Source organism: Durio zibethinus, chromosome 12, assembly GCF_047325235.1.
Source record: "Durio zibethinus cultivar Kanyao isolate XHJ-2024 chromosome 12, ASM4732523v1, whole genome shotgun sequence".
Taxonomy (NCBI): domain Eukaryota; kingdom Viridiplantae; phylum Streptophyta; class Magnoliopsida; order Malvales; family Malvaceae; genus Durio; species Durio zibethinus.
In genome coordinates, this window is record NC_143173.1 from 23,641,205 (window position 1) to 23,663,637 (window position 22,433).

General features: G+C 28.5%; 1 protein-coding gene and 1 pseudogene across 6 annotated transcripts; one reads left to right on the top strand and one right to left on the bottom strand.

The window, feature by feature from the left end:
* The first annotated feature begins 1,494 nt into the window (after positions 1–1,494).
* LOC111296176 (BTB/POZ domain-containing protein At3g05675 pseudogene) lies at positions 1,495–3,949 on the top strand (annotated as a pseudogene).
* Positions 3,950–4,089: 140 nt separating this feature from the next.
* On the bottom strand, positions 4,090–8,579 carry LOC111296175 (BEL1-like homeodomain protein 1). 6 transcript variants are annotated; one of them, XM_089741292.1, is made up of 8 exons: positions 8,463–8,579; positions 8,009–8,057; positions 7,847–7,889; positions 7,419–7,582; positions 6,465–7,282; positions 5,579–5,952; positions 5,399–5,459; positions 4,090–5,297 (listed from the first exon to the last, which is right to left on the bottom strand). In XM_089741292.1, exons 5-8 carry the CDS (start codon positions 7,218–7,220, stop codon positions 4,476–4,478), a joined length of 2,013 nt encoding a protein of 670 aa, XP_089597418.1. In that variant the 5' UTR covers positions 7,221–7,282; positions 7,419–7,582; positions 7,847–7,889; positions 8,009–8,057; positions 8,463–8,579; the 3' UTR covers positions 4,090–4,475. The 6 variants fall into 6 exon arrangements, with proteins under 6 accessions (XP_089597418.1, XP_089597417.1, XP_089597419.1 ...); XM_089741291.1 differs by lacking the exon at positions 8,463–8,579 and adding an exon at positions 8,174–8,343; XM_089741293.1 differs by lacking the exon at positions 8,463–8,579 and adding an exon at positions 8,174–8,246 and having other exon boundaries at positions 6,465–7,237.
* Between the last annotated feature and the right edge of the window lie 13,854 nt (positions 8,580–22,433).

Below are 22,433 nucleotides of genomic sequence, written 5' to 3' on the forward strand. Positions count from 1 at the left end.
AGTAATAGTTAATTATCAATAACGTAATAGTAAATTATGAATAATTTAATATAAACTAGTGATAACTTAATAATGAATTATGGTTAATTTAGTAATAAATCTGTGAGTAAATCAATTATAATATAATAGTAAATCATTAATAATTTAAATATAAATTATTGATAACTTAGTAGTAAATTACTAATAATTTGGTTGTAAATTAGTAATGATTAAGTAATAAATTAGTTAATCTTTGGTAATTTTGTAGTAAATCATCACTAAATTAATAATAAATCAATTATAACTTTATAATAAATCTTCGGTAACTTAATAGTAAATCATCAATAATATAATAATAAATCATTCATAATTTTGTAGTAAATCATTAATAAATTAGTAATAAATTAATGCTAATTTAGTAATCAATTATTGATAATTTATCAGTATATCATTGATAAGTTAGTAATAAATCGTTGATAACAAAATAGTAAATCAGTAATAATTTAATTGTTAATCATTGATAAATTTTGTTATACTTAAAGTTGTTAAGAATTGAACCTTAGTTACTAGCAAAATGAAATTAGAAATTTCATCTTGGAAGATTAAGATAAACCTACATGAACCTATTTAATAAAAACTTTAGTGAAAAATTTTTAAATTTGAATGAAACAATAATATTATCATATAAAAAAATTATTTTATACTAGAATTATATCCACGGAGAATTCATTATTAAGTATATGATGATATAACTTTTATCAATGATTACTAAAAATATATCATAAGTTACTAAAATATTAATTACTAAAAATATCAAGAGGTTACCAAAATTTTATCATAAGTTATCAAACTAATATTGAAAGTTACCGAAATTATATTGAAAGTTATTAAAATTTTATCAAAATCAAAATTATATAAAAAATTATCCAAATTTACTTATATTATACCAAAATTAAAATTAAATTATTATTTATCATTATTATTGTAATATAAAAAAATATTTATTGAAATAAATTTTAAAAAATAAGAATTATATATACACATGCACTGTCAAAAACTAGTGTCTAAATATATATATATATATATATATATATATTCAAAATCAATATTATCAACAATATGATTTATTATATTTTTATAAGGAATTTTATTTTATAAAAATTTTTAATTTTTAAAAATTAGTAAGAATCAATTGAAATATAAAAAAATTAACTGTTAAACTTGTAATTTCAATAATCAAAATTTAATTTCTGGCTATCTCAATTATAAAAAGTAGTAATAATAATAAGAAAAAAAGTTTACTCATATATGGCAAAACTCAACCCAAAATTTGTCTCGAGCCTTAGAAATTAAATTTGGCCAATGGCTTGGGGGGTCTGGCCATACATCTTAATTCTGAACTGACTTCCAACGTTTCTCTCTGACTCAGAAAGATGGAGAAAGAAAGGGCTTTTTTCCTTGTCTGCTGCTAATGCGACTTCAAAGTTCAAAGTAAAAGAGAAGGTATTATTGCCTTGCAACTTCTTTGCTTCCATTTTCAATTGGTCTTTGTTGTTTTCTTTTAATTCTTTATTTATTTAAAGTGCTACCCATGTTAGATAAGCAATTATATTTGTTTTTATAATCAAGACTTTTGCGTAAACTTGAACTTTTTTTTGGCTTAGTTTAAGCTCTCAATTTGCAGAATTGCCAAATTGGTTTATCTCAAATAAAAATAGGATTTTTTTTTTTGCGTTAAAATGTGATTTTTTTGCTGGACAAAAGAAAATGAAGCATTTTTGGGTCTTTTAAATGAGTTTCAAAACATGGGCACACAATTTTTCCAGCTAATGTTGCCTCAGTGGGTATCTTGTTTTAGTTTGCGAAAGAAGAACCATTTTTTGTAGTATTTTGTTTCATTCCTTTTGCTGATGAATGAGCAACCAAGAAACTTTACTTGCTTTTTGGTCCCTTTGAAGATTCTTGATTTCTGTGTAAAATGCAACTTGAATTTGGCTTTTAGAGTTATTTTATTTCCATTTATTTTAATGGAGTGTGTTACTGTTGGAAGTTTTAGATTAACTTTCATTTAGTGCTTGGAGTTTACCTTTTAGCTCAACTAAGGAGTTGCATGTGCATTTATAACAAATTTGTCTGTAATTAAACCTTGTGAATGATGCAATGAATCGTTTAATGATTCACAAGGATTTTGATGATATTAGATGCTTGTATTTGGTTCAATCATTTTACTCCAATTTTGCAACTGAGCCTAGTGATATGAAAGTGTTAATTCTCATTGGAACAACTCTGCAATATACAATATGTTCTAAGGCTTTGGTGCTACAAAATTTCTTAATTTTGTGATTATAATTTGTTTTAGTACTTATTTTTCTTTTAGATCATTGTTTATCTATATAGTTGCATAATGCATCAAGTCACAGTTCTTAGCGCTTGATGCTTGAAAGAAGGTAGTCGTAACTATTCCTACTGACTCATTCCTGACATTTTATTAATTTTTGGCTGTAATGCCTTCTTTTGTTTCCATCAAATTAAACCTAGTGCAGCTGAAGAGATTATTTTCTCCATTCAATTATTTATTATGTATTCAGTTTACGTGGAGACAGTGTGCCATTTCAACCAAAAATGTTGGTTGGTTTATTAATCTCTTCTTGTATAGAATCCAATCCTGTGTTTACTCAAATGAACAACTTTAACTAGTTTGGTTGTAATACAACAGCTTGAAATTGAATTTTACAAGTTAATACCATGCATTTGTGGTTGAACTTTTTCTTCTTCTATTACATTTCTCGTTGACTCAACTATTGCAAGTTTGCAACAACTCTTAGTTATCAGCTGTTTCCAGTTTTTTGTATATATTATTTCCTCTTGCTTTAGGGAACATAAAATGGATGCTCCAAGCGGAATAGGTGACCAATCAACCAGTGATGTTCTTGTGAGGCTACGAACACAAGTAAGGGCATGATGAGTGGATATATTGTCACTCCAACATCCTTGTAGAGAAGAGCAACTATTTTGTTGACCGCCTCTCCGAGAATTGGCCAACATGTCGGAGTCAGACTTTGATCACCATGCCAATGTTCTACGCCTTCTCTACGTTGTCATAGATGGCTCAGTTGATGACTAGTGGAATGGCGTAAAAATTGCCCTCGACATTCTCCAGATTGCCATTGAACTTTGGGTGCCCACAGATTGTTGCTGCTTGTGTGAACTACTTAGAAGCTGTCCCTTGGGAAAAGTCTGAGAAGGAGGATATTTTAAGAATCATACCAGGCAAGGGTTCTGCAGTGGAGCCTATTCTTGCCCGTCTCCAACCAGTCAATCCATCAGCTATACGTGGGATTTTATCTCAACTCTTCTTTTGTCATGTCATCACCCCCTTCTCTGATGAATGATCTTAAATCTTCAGCTCAAGAGCAGCTTGAGTACATTGTAACTGAAGACGACGATTCCCTTCTATTAATTGCCCATAATGATATCAAATCTGAGGTAGATTGCGTAGGGAGACGATTTTTTAGATTTAACAGTCTGTTAGAAGCTTTTTTTATGTGAGCCCACAGAATCAGTTGGTGAGCCAGGAAAGATGAAATCATTTCAGTACTATTTAGCAGATTTTTTTGTGCAGCCTAACTTTGATTTTAAATACGAAAGCTTATTGGTGGTCACGGGGGTTCTTTTCCTTGCTCTCAAAAGGACTTGGTTCTGATTCAAAATATTACAATAGCTGGTAATTGTATGGATGGGCAAGCTTCAAAACTCAACTTTAAAATGAACATATCAAATGGTTTTTACTTGTACCTTGTTCCCCACAACCAGAATGAACTTTACTGATAAAAGAAACAGAATTTATGGGACAGGAGTTCTTTGATTGTTGAGAAATGGAGTGAGATTTATAGGACAGAATGGGTAAAGTTTAACGAGATTTTATTATATGTGCATCAAACTTGTCATTCCATTGGAACTGGTCTTGTAAGAATGAATGCTAAGATAATGGGATTGTGGGATAGAATATAAAATTTGCTGGGTTTGATCATTGATGAATACCCTTCAGCCATTTTTTAGTACCAGTAGTTAGAGTTGATTATTCCAAGTATACTTGCTGAAGAAGCAATGTGGAAAAAATAAATATTCAAACAGAAGAAGCAATTTTGATGAAATACTACAATCACACCCAAATTGATTAAAATTTGATATACTGGTATACCCAAGTGACTAATCTTATGATATCAATCCATCTATCCAATCCCCGAAAACTTACAAAATTAATATACAATCATCAAATATATGTTGAGATCCTAAACTGTCTAAGGACTCAAATTGTGCTATGCAAAGTATAAACCTATACTAGGTGAATTTTCTTCTTTCTTTACACTACCATGCATTTTCCTTGTTCCCTGTAGGAGAGAAAATGAAGAGAACAGCAAGAAATAGTGAAAGAGGCCCCTGAAACCATTGTCTATACGTTTCTTGAATCCGAACCGTCTTTGTTCAAATCATACTCATAAGGCAACAAAGTCTGGTAACAATTGAGCTGCAAACCTTTTTCGATTCTGGATGTTGATGTTCTCATATGCAGATGAAGAGTGAGGTGTGGTAGCGTTTATAGCACCAAATTCATTTGGTTCACCAATGTCTAGCCTTCTCCCCATTTGCATGGTTTGGTTTGGGAGAAAAGTTTGATGAGTTCCGGATAAGGTGAGGTTTTCACAGTGGTGAAGACCAAGAGTGAGGGAAACGCCATTACCTGAAAACCTTGGAGCGAACTGTTCTGCTTCAAACCTTCCAATTTCTCCAATTGGATATTGCCCAAAACCTCCCATGAAATTTGTATTGGTTCCCATGAATGAGTAGCCGTCTTTGCCAAACTTCATAGATACCTCATTGTTTGCCTCACTTTGCTTGATATCCATATTTATTGATGGGACATTACTTGGGGACTGCAACAGGTCAGTGCTCCTTCTCCTTGGTTTCTTTGGACTTCCTTGGGTGATCCCTTCCAATTCGGATGACCCAATGAGGGAGAATCCTGACTGGTTGTGGACATTTCCTGCAAGGGGAGACGTTGAAGCAGTGGAAATGGACATTGGGGAAGCATTCTGGTTTGTGGGATTGTCCTGTTTGGAATTGAAACTTTTAACCTTGTTCTCTGCGGGACTTTTCTCTGGAGCAGTGGATTTGGATGCTGAATCTTCTTTATTCTGTTTCTTGTTTGTTTTGTCCTCTGAACCATTCAGTTCTTGCTCCTTGATTTCCTCCAAGTACATCTCTTCCACCATTGGCTTCCAAAGCCGGACTCGAGCGTTTATGAACCAATTAGACACCTGAATTATCACCCCAAAAAAAAAAATCCTAGAATTAGACATGCCACAATTGGGACAAGGGTCAAAGGACAATGCTAAAGAACACAGAATTTAGCCAGTACCTGGCTCCTAGTAAGCCCTGTTTGTTTTGCAAGCATGTGCTTGTCTGAGTCTTTAGGATATCTGAAATGCAAATAAAAGATCATATAACTATTGGAAAATGAAAGGACCTTCCATTCCAAATTTTGAGAACTTTAAAGAATATTTCAAATGTGACAATGAGATTTATTTAGAACACTGACGGGTGGAGAAAGTGTTCAAAGAGCCAAGCTCGAAGAACAGAAACTGATCTTTCTGGTAATCCTCTTTGGGGTCTCCAAGCATTGTGATGGATCATTCCCAACTGCTGAAGTGCTCTTTGTTGTCGAAGGTGATGATCGACAAACTTAAGTCTCGAGCCCTCAATTTTCCCTCCTAGGCAATCTTCTTCACCTAAACTCTTGTTTGCAGCTCGAATTTGACCAGTTATTGCATCTTTCAAACACCGAAACTGCTTCGAGATGGTCTTTAATGCAAGAGCTGTATATGTTTTAGCAGAGCCAGTTCCAGCTGCTTGCTCGAATGAGGAAATTACAATCTGCATCTGGTGATGATACTGCCTGTACCTTTGATCCACCTGGAAGAAAGAACATTGAAATTCAATCTTGATAACCATACTTCAAGAAACTGGCTTACAAAATTTTGAACTCTAAAAGGTAAATTTCAATGATTTAAGGTCTAAAATCAAACTACAGCTTTCAATTCGAAGAAAAATCGACAAACTTTATCTTCTTCTTCAAAGATTGACATCTAAAATTATTAAAATTTCAATTGATGACTCAATGAAAGTAACTTTTACCCCGATGTTTTCCATTATTCTCTTCGTTACTATTATTATATCATCCGACTCAATTGACAAACGGCTCAACTCAATTCCTTCTGGCCAAAAAAAAAACTCAAATTTCTCCATATTTAGAACAATATTTTCCATGAAAAACACAACTTTCCCATGAAAACAAACTTATTTTCTTATACACTTTCACTTTCACTTTCATAAAATCAAACCAAACCCACCAAAAGACATACAATAGACAAATATATATACACACACGTATACATATATGATGAATATCTATAAAATTTCCATACCTCATCGAGCATGCTTATTAGCTTTGCTTTCTTCATCTGAATTTCCTGTCTCTCCGCCGTGGTCATCTCGGCTTCGCCCTTCCCACCTGCTTCCCCTCCACCAGAGCCATCTCCGGCCACCGCTGACGATTCTCCAGTAGCCTTACTGCTATTGCTATTATTTCCACTACCCTTTTTAGCCAATTGCCTCTTCGAAATCCCAGTATTGTTTACATTAACTACCTCATCAAGAAGCTCTTGAGCAGCCTTCAAGTATTTAGAGCTCAGCAACACACTTTGTATACCCGACACCCCATTGGTCACCCCTGAACCAGAAGAAGCTGACCCGTCTGAAACCCGCATGTCCTCACCTGAAACTGCTTGAGCCTGTGATCCATAACCAGGCTGCTGTTGGGAAGAAAGGCTCAAAGAGAGGCCCTGTTGAGCGCGTGGAGCCTCACGCGCTGCATCAGAAGGGTCAATAGGATTGTACAAGTTATAATGGACGCGCTGGACGAGGCCATGCAAGGGGGAGATGTCGTGGGAACTAGGGTCTGGATTTGCGCCGGAGGTGGGAGGTAGGGGGATGCCGACGAATTGCTGAGTGTGTGGAGGTGGAGCGTGTGGAGAGAGAGAGTTTGAGTTGAGGAAAACGAAGTTGTTTACCGGCTGAGGAGTGGCATCCGAGTACTGAACATAGGAAGGGTTCATAAGTACGAGGGTTTGAAGACCATCAGCTGCTTGGATTTCGGGGTTCCCATGAAAGTATGTCGCCATCGGATGATGTTTTGTTTCTACAAGTTTGCAAAAATTATGTTATTTTCTGTGCTTTCACTTCACTGAAAAGTAAAGGAAAGACCAAGTATTAGTGCTTGCATATGGTCACATACACTAGAAAAAAAAAAATAATAAAAATCCATCCAATCCATATAACATCAATCAAAATATAAACACCAAAGCTTTCACACGTTTTACCTTATTCTTCACAATGAATCCGGGGTATTTGAATCAACCCATTTGAGGGTTGGCTTGCTTGGTTGATGAATTGTGAGATAAAATTGGAAGATAGGTACTTTTAGAGGAGCAGCAGCAGGAATAAATGTGATATTATTGATTGTCTTCGGATGATCAAGTGGATCCTGGAAAAATGAATAGAAAGAAAAGGAGTGATGACCCCACAAAGTTCAAATACAAGTTATTGTGATTGGTTCAAGGTTTGAAAACAATCCATGTTACTTGTCGTCTCTAGTTCTTCATAGAGCTTGGAGACATGGGAAGAAGAAGAAAGCTATGGTGTTTATATAAAATAAGAGAGAGAGGAGAATAGGAGAGAAGGATCAGGTGAAGAGATTAAAAGAAAGAGGGAGAGAGAGAATTCTGAAATTGAGAAATAATATCGGTACCTGGTGTGATGGTAAACTGAGTGTGCACGTGCTTCATCATCATCTGAATTGCAAAGGAAAAGAAAGATTTTAGCTTAAAAAAATCCCATCAAAATTTGTGAAAGAGAAAGGGAAAGGAGGCGGAGGATATAGGGATGCCACCATTAACTACTCTATACCCACCTGTCTGAACACGACCTATCTATAGAATTTATGATTTTTTATCGATTCCCTGCAAGAGAGAAAGCTAGTCTTTTGTCAGACTCGTAATCTCTGCAACTCCCCCACTGAAAAGGCAAAAATGAAAGAAAAAGAGAGATGGGGTTATAAAGGCAGAGAAAAAGATACCCGTCTTTATTCACTTCATTATCCACTTTTTTTTTTTAACAATTTAATTTCTTCAATCTATAAATTCCCATTTTTTCTAGTTTTTAGGGAAAAAATATTTCTCTCTCAAAGAAACTAGGAGGATATATTGGAATAGGAACAGGAAATTGAATTGTACATTTTTTAGGGGTTTTGGCTTTAGACAGATTGGTGGGAATTTTATCTGTAGTGGAACTGTAAAAGGTTGTTATCCTTCACAGATGATGAATCCCCCCCTTCCCTTCTCTATCTTTCTCTTTTGGCCAAGTACCTGCGAATAGATCAAAACACGGGAACTTGTCTGATTTGACCCTCCCTTTTCAAATCATTTGATGCAGCCAAGCAACTTCGATCACCAGCTATAGAAACCAACGTTTCTTTTCCTTTTATTTTCTGTGAATGAAAGAGAAATAAAAATGTTTTCTGATACAATAAAGAGGGATCAAATTATAAAAAAAAAATTATATTTTTATATTTCTTAATTATTAATTTTAATAAGAGATAATAAAAAATTTTAATACCATCTTTAAATCTTTTAAAATCATATATATATAAATAAATAAATTTAATATCATCTTTTAAATCTTTTAATCATATATATATAATTTTTAAAAGTTTTGTACAAAAAATAATGAAAATTTTCTATGTATCAGAAATATTACAAACAAGTGAAAAACGAGGAAACGTCTCCTTCCACGCCAAAGATTAATTAAGAAATAAAAATTGTAATAAAAATAATAGAAAAAGAAGAAGAGATGATGATGGTGACGAAGATACAGGGTGAAGGGTCCTACTCCTCAATTCAACATTAAATATCTCTTTGTCTTTTTCTTTTTTTAATAAAATTTTTTTTTTTTTTTGGTTGGATGCCAGAGTTTGAAGATAAAGCAATTAAATTGCTAAGGAACACATACAGAACCAACCACCATAACACCTACTTTAATGCTTGAAAAAAGTTAAATTCAAAATGAAACAAATACTATACTAGTTCAAATATATCGTATAAATTAATAATTTTGAACTCGTTGTTTGTCTGCATGAGAATTTTGAATTTGAAATAAATATGTACATATAAAAAAACTTGAAAATCTTACCCGAAGGCAAAGGCAAATGGTTTGATCTATGAAACAAAACAAAAACAGTGGGGTCCCAATCAAATGCATGAATGTGTGAATTTTAATAAATGTGTAGGGCCTACTTGAGTGCATCAAACCTTGTAAAATTTTAAAAAATTACTCGATTGGATTATATAATTATTTTTAAATAATAATATTTATTATATTTAATATTTAATATTATATTCAATTTTTTATGAGCTCTAAATTACAATTTTTTTTATAAAAATTATAAAAAAAAATTACATAAAAAGAAATTCTATGCTATGCAAAAAAAATTTATTTTTTATGTATTCTGCCTTCATCTTCCTAAGCGACCTTTTCAGGGCAACAAAGGGATTCTAAAGAACCAAATTAATAAACTAAAAACATGAAGGTTTCTGCAGGTAGCAACAGATTTATTAAAGTTGACCTTAATTTGATTGGGGATGGGAAAAAAAATGAAATCCAAGAAGATACAAGGGAATAAAGAACTATTAAATTAACTCTCTGAAACAACAATATCTACTTAATTTTATTTATTTTCTATGATCTCACCAGCCATACATTGAAAAACTTTGCTATCAGAAACAGTTACAATTATAGCAGTAGTATCAGGGTGTGCAGGCTGCAGGCTTTTGAGGTTATGATGTTAATAGGACTGGTTTTTCCGACTATGTTGACACATTTATTTATATTTTATTTCATCTTCGTCAGGTAATTAAATTAAACACATTTTAATTGGTTGCGGGCGCTATAAATATATAAGGGGCTGTGAATTAACTGTCATTCTCCGATCAAATCAAAATCACCGGCAGTTTAATTAATTATAGCTAGTTCCCCCTAGGATTCTCCCATGAAAACTTGATGGGGAAGGAGGGAAACTTTTCACTTTTATTTTGTCAGGCGGAGATCATTAACTTTGAGTTTCACTGCTAGTGAAAGCTCCACTGCCCTTTCCCTAGTCATGCTACCATAAAAAGTGTGCTCAAAACTCACCTGAAAGAGTACCCCATGTGCTGATCAGTCTCTTGCTGAGTAATAAAAGGTCGCTCTTCTATTCTATCTTCAGTTTACTCATTGGCTAAAGAAGTAGAATATCTTTTCACCCGTAATTAAAAACTATAGTATAATTCATGGATTCTTTTGACTGCACCTATCTGATGTTCCGTTAGCCAGAAAATGATGCAATCAAGTACAACTCTGCTAAGTCTCTGCTCACCCTATTTTGGGGGAGCATTCAATAGGAAAAGCAAAATATGCTGTGAATTACAATACGAGATATTTGATTTATTAATAAAATATTAAACGATTAATTTTATTAATATTTTGATAATTTTAAATATTAAAAAAATGCACATTAACTTAAACTTATAATTAACTTTTTATCATTGAAATTTTAAATATTTTTGGACTGGTTTTAAGTTCGACCTGATTAGTACTTGAAAACTCAAATCTTTTTACAGTGAATTTGTTGCATAGGTGGTACCATCAAAAAGCGAAAACGTCCTTTTATTGCCACACAAAATACCTGGTTTTATGGATAGTATTGAGTAATGATCTTTTTGTAATGTATTTTTCCCGCATGCCTTATTATTTTATAATAATAATATTACCATGGAAAATTTGATGCTTCAGCCTTCTTCATGTAATGATGATTTGATTAAGGAAACATTGGTTAAAAAAATGTTTATATTCATTATATATTATAAAAGTATTATCTTGATCAATAAATAATTTGTTTAATTGATTACGGTTCATCCTTTTCGATAAAAAAATTTTGAATTCGAATCTTATCGATGATTATTTATTGGAGTAATTTCGAATATATGATCTGTAATCATTTGTTTTAGATTATTAGATACGACACATCTTATCGTGATCTAAATAATTAAATAACATATCTATCTTTGAATTTTTATTACAAAAAAATAAAATATTGCCTTGACACTTACCTTAATTAACTCTCATTTAATGTTCTTTCTGATATATATTTTTTTCACTGTATCTTTCTTAACTTTTTTCTCCCCAAAAAAATGCCATCAGTTCAAAGATTTCATAGATTAAGTCGCTACTAACTCCATTTATGCCTTAAAAACCCCAAAATCTTTGTTTATCCTAGTACGTTGTCGTACTGTTATGTTACCTTACTGGAATCTATGGCATTGCAAACACATGGAAGTTATACACTTCACATCAAACTGAAAGCCCCCAAAATCTATGCTTTTTTTTATATATATTATTGAATGTTCTCTCTCTCTCTCTCTTGATGAATATATTTTATTAATATTTTTCTATAATGATGTGGGAATTGTGTTTAAGAAGTCAATATATAATTAAGATATAAGTGAATGACATACGAAAAAAAATTATTATTTTAAAACTTATTTGTTTAATTAATTAATATTAAAATATTATTTGTGATTGTTAAATTTAATACAAAATATAAATAAATAAAAATGAAATTTATTCATGAATTTTTTGTTGAATGTTCTGATGGTTTATATTTTAAATGAAATTGGAATTAACGGTTGTCCTTTTATTTTATTTCACGTGTTCTTTTCTTTCCACATTATTCCAATTTCATTATGATGGAACTATTTGGGTTGTTGCTGCTTGTCTCTTCTTGCCCAAAATTCCCATTTCTTTTGGGAAAGAAAAAGACAAGCTAGAGATTAAGAAAAACATGGAAAAAGCTGAAAATTTTCATGCTTAAAAAATTGGTTGTGTCAGAAAAGGGAAAAATGGAAAAGATAAGAAAGGTGAAATTAAGTCGGCATATGGGAAATTTCAAGCAGAAAAAATGTACGAACACCAATCAAATAGATATAACTTGAAGACTTATATAGAGCTATAGTTGCATCCCAGACATCATCAGCGTGATTGAATTATGAAGTGAAATATATATTTAATCAATTAGATTTTTTTTTTTTTTATTTTGTCTATGAGAAAATAGGGGCCAGCTTTTCAATCTTTAGGATGGGGGTTGGTCAACTGTTTCCAACCCGGATCATTGCCCCAAAAAGTATATAAACCAAACACTGAATCGTTTTTACAATTCAATCAATATCCTATGTTGAAAAAGCTTACCAAATCAAATCATAGATTGACAAAAATAAAATAAAATTGTTTAGATTGTTTACAATTCACTCAATTCTCTCTTTCTGTCAGTGTGGAGCTCTAAACTGAGGTAAAATTTTAAAATAGTTAGAGAAAAAAAGAAAGTGCTTCAAAGATTAAGGTAAGAAGTATTTTTTTATGTTTGCACTCTAGTACTTAAATTAGAGGTTAGAATAAAAAAGTCAAAATAAAAAAAATAAAAAAATAAATTAGAATCCCAAACAATATTTGGAGAATCTTATTTATAGACAAAATGTAAAGAGTTTAAGAAGTGAGTGATAACGTGATCGAATTGATGTGATAGTGATATTGTAGGTTGATTTGACATGTTAAGTTAACCCAAAAGTCTAAAATATTTTTAGCTGTTGTTGATAATTTTTATTAAAAAAATAGTCAAAATGCCCTTTAAATCTAAAATTATCCCCAACATTTTCTTTTTATATTTTTTATTATAAGATCATATTAAATTATGATATATCAATATTATAAAAAATGAAAATTATAATGTTATATATATAAATATATATAATTCAAAGCTTTCTTCTTAATATGCATTGAAGTCAAAGAGGATCAAAGAAAATGAAAGGTAGGAAATAACTAATAACAACAATTTTTTATGAACATGTAAGTGTTCATTGGACTTGAATTATAAAAATGGTAATCTCTTATCATATTTCAAAATTTATACCTAAGACCTACAAGTTATAAGAGTTTCAAATTCAAACCATTAGTTGTTTCTAGGGATATTTTCAATTATACTACGCAGACAGAGAGAGATTGCAAGGTTGCTTTCATTTATGGACCCATTTTCAATTAACTACAAAAACGAGGCTGCTTTTGAGCCTACCATATTGTTTGTTTCTTTGAAGGAATGCCTTATCCATACGCAACCATAATCGGATATTTTCTTCAAATAGTAGATACCTTCACATTAAAGAAAAAATTTAAATCATATACAGAAAGAAAAAATAAATCACGTGCTTAGAAACATTCACGCGTGTACACATATACATATAAATTCATGATTTCAATATAATTAAGTTCATGTATGTAACAATTTCTTGAAAATTTAATTGGATGTTTGTTCCTTTTCTTTCTTTTTCTCCACTATTCCTTCTTTTTCTCCACTAGTAAGAAAGAAAATGTAGTCGACTCGACACTTTTTCCTTTCAATTGCTAGATTTCAGAATCCAAGTCAAATTCATTGAACTACAACTATATAGGCACTTCCATCATTGTCTATGCTTCTTGTTTTGGTTTTAACATGGGAGAAACAATTTTTTTCTTTCTCTTTTACTTATGATAAATCATTTTGAGATGATGGAGTTGGGCAGGCAATTTTTTTTAAGGTGTCTTCGCCGCATAACTTTCACTTCAGACAAAGTTGAGGAAATTGCCATGGCTAAGAGAATGGCATCGCCTCCTCTTTTAGTACCAATCAAGCAAAATTCCAAATAAAAAGACACAATTTTTTCATTAAAATTTAAAATTATTTAAAATTAAATTTTGATCATTGAAATTAAAAACCTAGCTATGCCACAAAATTGAGTGTAAATAGCACTGTCAAAGTTAAAACACACCAAAATTCATGGCTAGCTTGATTTATAATTGCTAACTATTTAAGAGAATAGGAGCAAATAAATGATTTTTCAACTAATTAAAAACCAACTTGCATAATTCATCCAAACAAATTCTTATGCTATATTTGGTAAGAAAAAATAAAGAATAAAAAAAAATTTATCTAATGGTTGAGTTACATATCAACATTTGTCATTTTGTAATTCAACAATTAAATTAAAATATTTTTTCTTTTTTTTTTCTCTTTTTTTTTTCAACTAAACGAGCTTTAATGATGAAGTTAATTGTGGCATCCCAATTAAAAAGTTATGAGAGTTGTCTAATTAATTATTAGAGCTTTTACTTAAATATAGTTTGGTTATAGCTATTAATTTTGTTAATTCTCAGAAGAAAGCCGTCGCGATTCGTGCTAGCTTTGCTTGCTTTTATAAGAAGCGCTGGAACATATATATTATTTATAAACAAGTCTCTATCTTATGAATATATTAATCAAGTTAATACGACTTACAATAAATAATAAGTAGTTATGGGATTTTGACCAATTTTATATATATTCGTTTGATTTATGCATGAAATTTTTTTCAAAAATGAAAATAAATTAAAATATAGGTAAAGTGAAAGAGGGATTTTCTCAATTGGGAAGGCAAATGCTGCGTTGATTGAGCTATAAACTTATCCGTTAGCAATATTCTATAGCTACTATTTGTCTTACCATGAAATCTCTATTTTTTAAAAATTTAAAAGAGAATTTTATTGATAAATAAATAACAAGCTATAACCTACCAGGCCACTAAGTCAGAATTTCTATGAACACCCAATTTAGCCAGGGAATAAAGACTCTATTTTAAAATCAGATAATGTTGTTTCCTTTAAATTATAATAAATATTTAATATAATATTTAAACTTTTAAAATATTTAATATAATATATAAGTTATCAATTTATTAACTAATGTAATATTTAAAAGATTATTTATTTTTCATATGTTATAATTTGAAGTTAATTAAGCTAATACAAATATCATATTAATTAATATATTTATAATTTAAATATCATATTAAATATTTTTAAAATTCATATGTCACATTAAATAATTTACTATAGATTCGAAGTTATTCTTAAGATTAATCCTTTTAAATTGCTTATAGATATATGTTCTTTTTTCTATTCTTGTAGTTTGACAAATCTCATATTTCTGGCTCATCTATAACTAAACTTGAAAGAGATTTTATTTTAGAATTAATATCATGAATGATTTTTAAATCATAGTAAAATATTCAATATAATATCTAAATTTTAAAATTTTTTAATATAATACATGAATTATAAATTTATTAATTAATATAATACTTAGAAAGCTATTTATTTACTATGTGTTATTTTTTAAAATTAATCACAATATGTGAATATCATATTAATTAATATATTTATAATTCAAATATCACATTAAAAATTTTTAAAATTTAAATATCATATTAAATAATTTACTATAATTTTGAGGTTATTCTTAACATTAACCCTTTTAAAATTGCTTATAAATATATGTTCCTTTTTCTATTCTTGTAGTTTGACAAAAGTCAAATTTCAGGCTCATTTATAGCTAAACTTCAAAGAGATTTTATTTTATGAAGGAAGTTATAAAATAGGAAGAAAATAAATAAATTATATGTATTGAATTTGAATTTTAAATTTATTAAATATTATTTTTTAAGTTGTTATATAAAACAATCATTTTAAGCCTTGAGTTCAAACATGAAAGAGATTTATTTTTCCTTGTTCCAATAACAAAAGAAAAAAAAAGTGACTTTATCATATGAAGTTTTTCATTATGATTTAATTTAATTATATCATATTCAATTATAAAATATCCATATTTGATTATTGATTTTATGAAAAACTTTGATTTCATTTAACAATTACTTTCATGAACCAATTGTTAATAACCAATTGATAATTTTCTAATCACTAGTAATTGCAAATATTTACAAAATGTGTAACATTGGGCAAGTAAGATTTAATTATTAATTAATCTAGTAATTACTTAATATATAGATAAATTACCAATAAATAAAAATTTGATGACGTATGATTTTTTTCAAAAAAAAAATATTTGAATTTTTATATCTTTAAATAAAAAAAAATCAATCATAATTTTATTTTTGCAGAAAAATGAAAAAAAAAAAAAACCTTAATTGAGCTGAATGGACCAAGAAAAGCCACGTCAAGCTTTGCGCACTAATTGATAGAGTTAGGCAAGAATGTGGGTACCACCTTATCCATCCCCCGTGACATTCCCTGTACCGTAAAAGCACTTTACATCGGCTTTTTCTTTTTCAAATTTTTCTTTAATTTTATTATTATTTGGAATAATAGTAAAAAGTTTTACTAAAATTAAAAATAAGTCTCTGATTTTTTTTATTTATAAAATTAAAACTATAAATTTTTATTTCATTGTAATTAAAACTTTAAATGGATAATTGAATTTTTTAAAATATTTATTTAAATTTATTTAAATAACTAATTAATAAATATTTAAGAAAATGTTATTTTAAAAATTTTATAATTTGAATCTCATTCATTTATGTTGGAAAAAAACTTTATTTTAAAGATTGAATAGGTATAAATATAACGCAACAAAAGTTTATAATTTTAATTTTTACGTAATAAAAAATAAAAGATATATTTAATTTTTTAATAAAGTTCGAGAGATTGTTTTACTATTAAACCTTAAATAATATTTGAATAAATGAATTTTTGGCCCAAAAAAATAATTAATTAATCAAAATATTTTAATAATACTTAATGTTAGGCAGGAATTTGGACTTTTGTGATCACGAAAGTGGACCCGACCAATCATTCCCCTAACTCACTATACACGCGTCAACTCAACAGAGCCTCTTTAAAATATTTCCAAATTTTGTTTTTAGCTTTAAAGAAGATTCGCCTACACCCTTTTCTCCCACTGTGGCCCCCACCATCCGAGCAAATTCCCCTCCGCTTTTAACAATAATAATAATCCCCTACAAATAATTTAATTTTTATTTTTCTTTTTATTCTTCTTTTAGCGGGGCCATGTAATTTCACGAATAGACGGGGCCCACGTGTTCACTAATGTCAATTCAGCGGCCAATGAAAGGAGAGCTGAGTCTCTCGGCAACTGCTTTTTTCTTTAATGCTCGGACCCCCATGTACATATATATCTTCAAGTTTGTCGTTGTCAGTTTCTGACTTGACACGTGTCATCTGCTGCTGTTTCGCGACCAAACTGCCCTCCTTCCAGTGGCCGTGGCCGCCTCAGTCACTTTCCCCCAAAATGACGCTTTTAGCCTCCATTACATGATACAACCTGTAGAGACAGTAACGGTGTTGGCTTGGTTATTTTGATCATTTTATAAATTTTCAAATTTTGATTTAAAATTTAATTATTTAAAAAAAATAAAATTGACTTAAATTAAATTTATTTGATTTGATTAATTAACTTTTAAAAATTATTTAAAATATATATAGAATGTGAAAATTTTAAACTATGTATATTTAACTGTGACACTTAATATTTAATATCATTAGATATAGATATTAAATATATCTCAAATTTTAAATAATTTGGGAGTTGCGTGCAAGGATGGGATTCGATGGTGACGTAAGTTCTACGTAGAATCTCACACCTTGTAACAACGACAAAAATCGCTGCGATACTGATACTGTTCAAAGTTTTTTGGACGTTGAGTTGGAAACATGTCCCACCGACGGAAATGGCGCGTATACTTCACGGAAAATTAAAAGAGCAGTGATAGGGTAGTGTGGAACAGGGAGGGTGGATGGGGTTGTGCATGGAAGATAATTTTTACTCATAACGTGGCTGTAGCATAGGCTATTTGAGTCAGGGTAGATCGTCCACGGGAAAGGGTTTATGTTGACTGCTCAATGCACAGTAATATTATTACGCAGTAGAGGCTTTTGATGCAGTAAAGTAAAATTTTTTACCAAAATCTTTTTTTTTTGTATTTTGAATTTTTAGTTTGATTTATAAAATGTGATTTTTGAAGTTTTTTAAGATTATTAATATTGTCAACAAATAAGAAATTAAAAAAAATAAAAGAAAAACTTTAATCTTTTTTGAGATTTTTTTATTTTTCAAAGAGAAAATAAAAATTTTATCTCATTTTCTTCACTTAATTATATTTTTAAATTATATTATCTTTGTTAATCTTTTAAAATTACATAATAAATGTGATTTTTTTATAAATTTAACAAGTATTATATTTTTTTTTAAAAATGTAATGAATGTTAAAATTTTATTTTTGAAATTTATAAATTTTAATAAAGACCCTATTTTTAAGATAAAAAAGTCATGGATATTAAAACTATATTTTTGAAAATTTTAAACTTAAAAAAATCATATTTTAAAGATAAAAATGTAATAAATGTTGAAAAATTAGAATTTTAACAAATATCATATTTTTAAAATAAAAATGTAAATGATGTTAAAACTTTAATTTTGAAATTATGAAATTTTAACAAATTAAGACCGTGTTTTAAAATAAAAAAAATGTAATGGATATTAAAATTTTATTTTCAAAATTTTATAATTTTAACAAAATCTATGTTCTTAAGAGAACAATCATAGTTTTTATTGCTACTCATAACAAATTCAAATAAAACATAAAATATTTTATTTAATATTATTATATATAAATTTTAAAATATATTTATTTAATATTATTACATATAAAATTAGTTTCAAAGGCTTAACACCCAAAAATCCTTGAAATATCCTTGAAACGATGGTTTACCAACCCTTTTCATGAACTCTCACGTTGACTATGTCTCAAATGTCCATCTAGGTATTTTCTCCGTATAAAGACAAGTAAAGTTAAGATAGTCATTAAAATTGTAAGATTATTTTTATTAAAAATATAAAAAAAAAATTCAGAATTATTTAATTCATACATTAATATTATAAATGTTATGAGTTATTCATATGTTATAAAAAATAATATAATAAAAAATATTATTAAATAATTTTACGTTACTCTAAATCAAATATAAAAATTTTACATTCTTTAATTAAATAAAATCCAAAAATCATATTTATTTTCAATATCGCTTTCTCCTAAAATTATTTTCCCTTTAAAAATCTAAAATTTCACCGGCCAAAGACATCCAAACAAATTTCTTTATATATGCATATAAAAACTCGGAGTTCTTTAAACATGGATTTGGGTTTAAATCGGGTCATTTTAAGTTAAAAGAATAAAAGGCTTGAGGTGTATGGTCCCACTCTCATATTGGCTGTCAATACTGTCTGGTGACCATGCTAATGTATCTTTGTAAAAAGTTGTATGCTCATCGGTGGTGAAAATGAAATCACATCGATAAACAAATGGACTTAGGATTTAAGTCGGATAATTTTAAGTTAAAAAGATTAAATTGTTTTGGGTTTACGATAGTTTAGATTCAGAATCACTTTATATTTGAGTTTTTCGGATATTGAGAATTTGAATCATGGAATCCAAATTATTTTTAATTAAAATTATTGAATTTTAAAATAAAATATTTAATTTTGAGTTTTTTATTAGACTTTTGATTATTTGAATTTAAATTATTTTAAAATCAAATTAATTTGAATTTGAATCATTTTAATTTTAAATTGAATGAATTTAAATTATTAATTTTTTCATTAAATGATATTAAATAAAAATTTTAAATTCAAGTTGAACCAAATAATTAATTCATATCCATTTTAAGGGGAGTCTAGTCGAGCTTAGGGCTCAACTTCTCTCCCTATTGATATTGACCAAAGTAGAAACCTAAAGCGATCATGTCATTTTTACGTACTCATTGCGTAAGATGCAAGGATTATTTCCTATTTTAAACATAATCAAGAATAATTAAAAACAAATATTTTTTAAATTTAAATCATTTAAAATTGTTTTCAATGCAATCATAGTATGTTCTTGACTTTGTATCTTCATTTTCAATAAAGCTCACAACTTTCTTTCAACTTTTAAAAAGAAGTTGGGGGAAAAAATCTGATAAATTCAACTATAAAAAGGTGTAAAAGATGCTTCATGTTCAAATGTTCATGCATGAAAAATGAGATTTAACCCAATGATAGAGTGATTATGATTGAAAACGTACAATCTTACTCATATGGAGTAATATGAAAGCTCCAAAACTTTTCTTATAAATGCAGTCCAAATTATCATATATGTGAAATATTGATTCTTTTGCATGAAATCGATTTGTCTAGTTGTACTGTGGCTGCAATTTTATTAAATCTTTGGTGAAAGCGAAACTTGATCTTAAAACCATTTAAATCACAAGTATTATATATACAAAAGTTTTAAATGATTGGTTTGAGCCCAATAAGGGCGAAGCCAGATTTTTTATTTTAGAGGGTCGATATTAAAGTAAAATGAATTCGTAAAAAATATAATAAAGAGAATTAATGTTAAATAATATATTAATATAATTAAATAAAAAATAGAAATTTTTTGGTTAATAATTCAAAGAAATTTATTGAATATTGAAAGAATAATTAAAATCTAACTAATACTTTTTTTAAAAAATAAAAAATAAAAAGTAATACATTAAAAGATTAAGTTTTAAAAATGAAATTTTCAATAAAAAAATATTATAATGTGCAATTAAATTTATCATTTTATGTGCGCAACATATATAGGTGATTGAATTTTTTTAATTGTATTTTTTTGCCTATATAAAAAATATTTTGAGATAATAATTAATGTCAATATGCTTGTTTAATTAATTGAAAGAAAATTTCATTTTAAAGAACTTAAAAAATTCAATGAAAATAATAATTACTACATGAAAAAGAGATTTTTTTTTATTTAAAAAAGAAAGAAAATCAAATTGCATCTACAAGTAAATATTTTAATAATTCATGAAATTTATCATATCATTACAATTGTTCTTAAAGAAAATGCCAAATTTTTAATGATTTTTGGAGAGGAAAATATGATTTTACCATTTTTTAGATGAAAATATAATCATGTTAAAGTGATTTCGAAAAACTAAGGGGGACCAAGGCCCCTGCCGGCCACCTCTAGATTCGCCTTTAGAGCTCAAATTCTGAAATTAAGGAACATGGTAATGAAGAATTGTATAAAATGAAAGAGGTTCTTTTTGTATACTTTCCAAATTATCTTAAATTATATATGTATGGAAGTAGAGTTTTTAATTTCAGAATTGTTTTGTATATTATGATTGACATGTGTTTTAGTGTATGATGTATTTATAATTATAATTAAACTAGTTTCAACCTCTCATGTCATGTGCTAATGAGTCTTTGATTTAGTGATAAGGAAGAAATCTTTAAATCTTTAAATTTTAGGTTCAAGTCTCATTATGTGTGAGTTTATTTATTTAATTATATTTTAATTTGTTAGTTAATTATTCAATAATTATAACTTGATTATAACATAATAATTGATTATGTGGATATAATACTTAATTATGATTATAACTTCGAAAAAAAAATATTTTTATGTGTTGTACGGGTAATTATTTTATATTTATTTAATTAATTTATTCATATAAATACTTATATAAATTAAAAAAAAGATAAATTATGTATTTAAAAAAGGCGGTATTTTAATTTTGAGTTTTGAATAACATATAACATTGCTCAATAAAAAATATATTTTGTATGTATTGAGTTATAAATATTTTTATATATTTATTATATAAGATAATCATTATAAATTGACATATGAAAATCATCTAATTTTTTTAATGAAATTTAAAAGCCTCATTGTCCATGTATATAGAATAATAATCATTTTCTTAAATCTAATAAAACCTAAATAAACATTGAAATTAAGTTATTATTCATTAATTACACCAAAGAGAAAAAGCCCAAATGATTGTCCAATGTATTAGAGGTTTTTTTTTTAATTTTAATTTATCTTTAAAGTTTTTTGTTCTATTATATACTGAAAAAAGCATTACGCATCTAAGCTCTTTTGAATTTATAATTTCTTAATATCAACTCCAATAACATATTAGTTGATTCAAAGAATCTGAGTTTTAAATACGATTAAAGCACTAATTTTTAAGTTTAAATTGAGCCATTTAAGTTTGACCAATTTAAAGTTTAAAGCACTAATTTTTTACTGTGGACTATGGTAGTTGAACTTGAACATTGGCAATGCTGAGGTTAACCTTGTTCGAGACCCTTTACTTGTATGAAATTGGGACAAATAATAAGGTTAAGAGCAACATAATTCAAAATTTCACCACAAGACCCTTTAAACATGGACTTGGGTTTAAATCGGATCATTTTAAGTTAAAAGAATAAAAGGCTTGAGGTGTATGGTCCCACTCTCATATCGGCTGTCAATAGTGTCTGGTGACTATGCTAATGTATCTTTGTAAAAAGTTGTATGCTCATCAGTGGTAAAATGAAATCACATTGATAAAAAAAA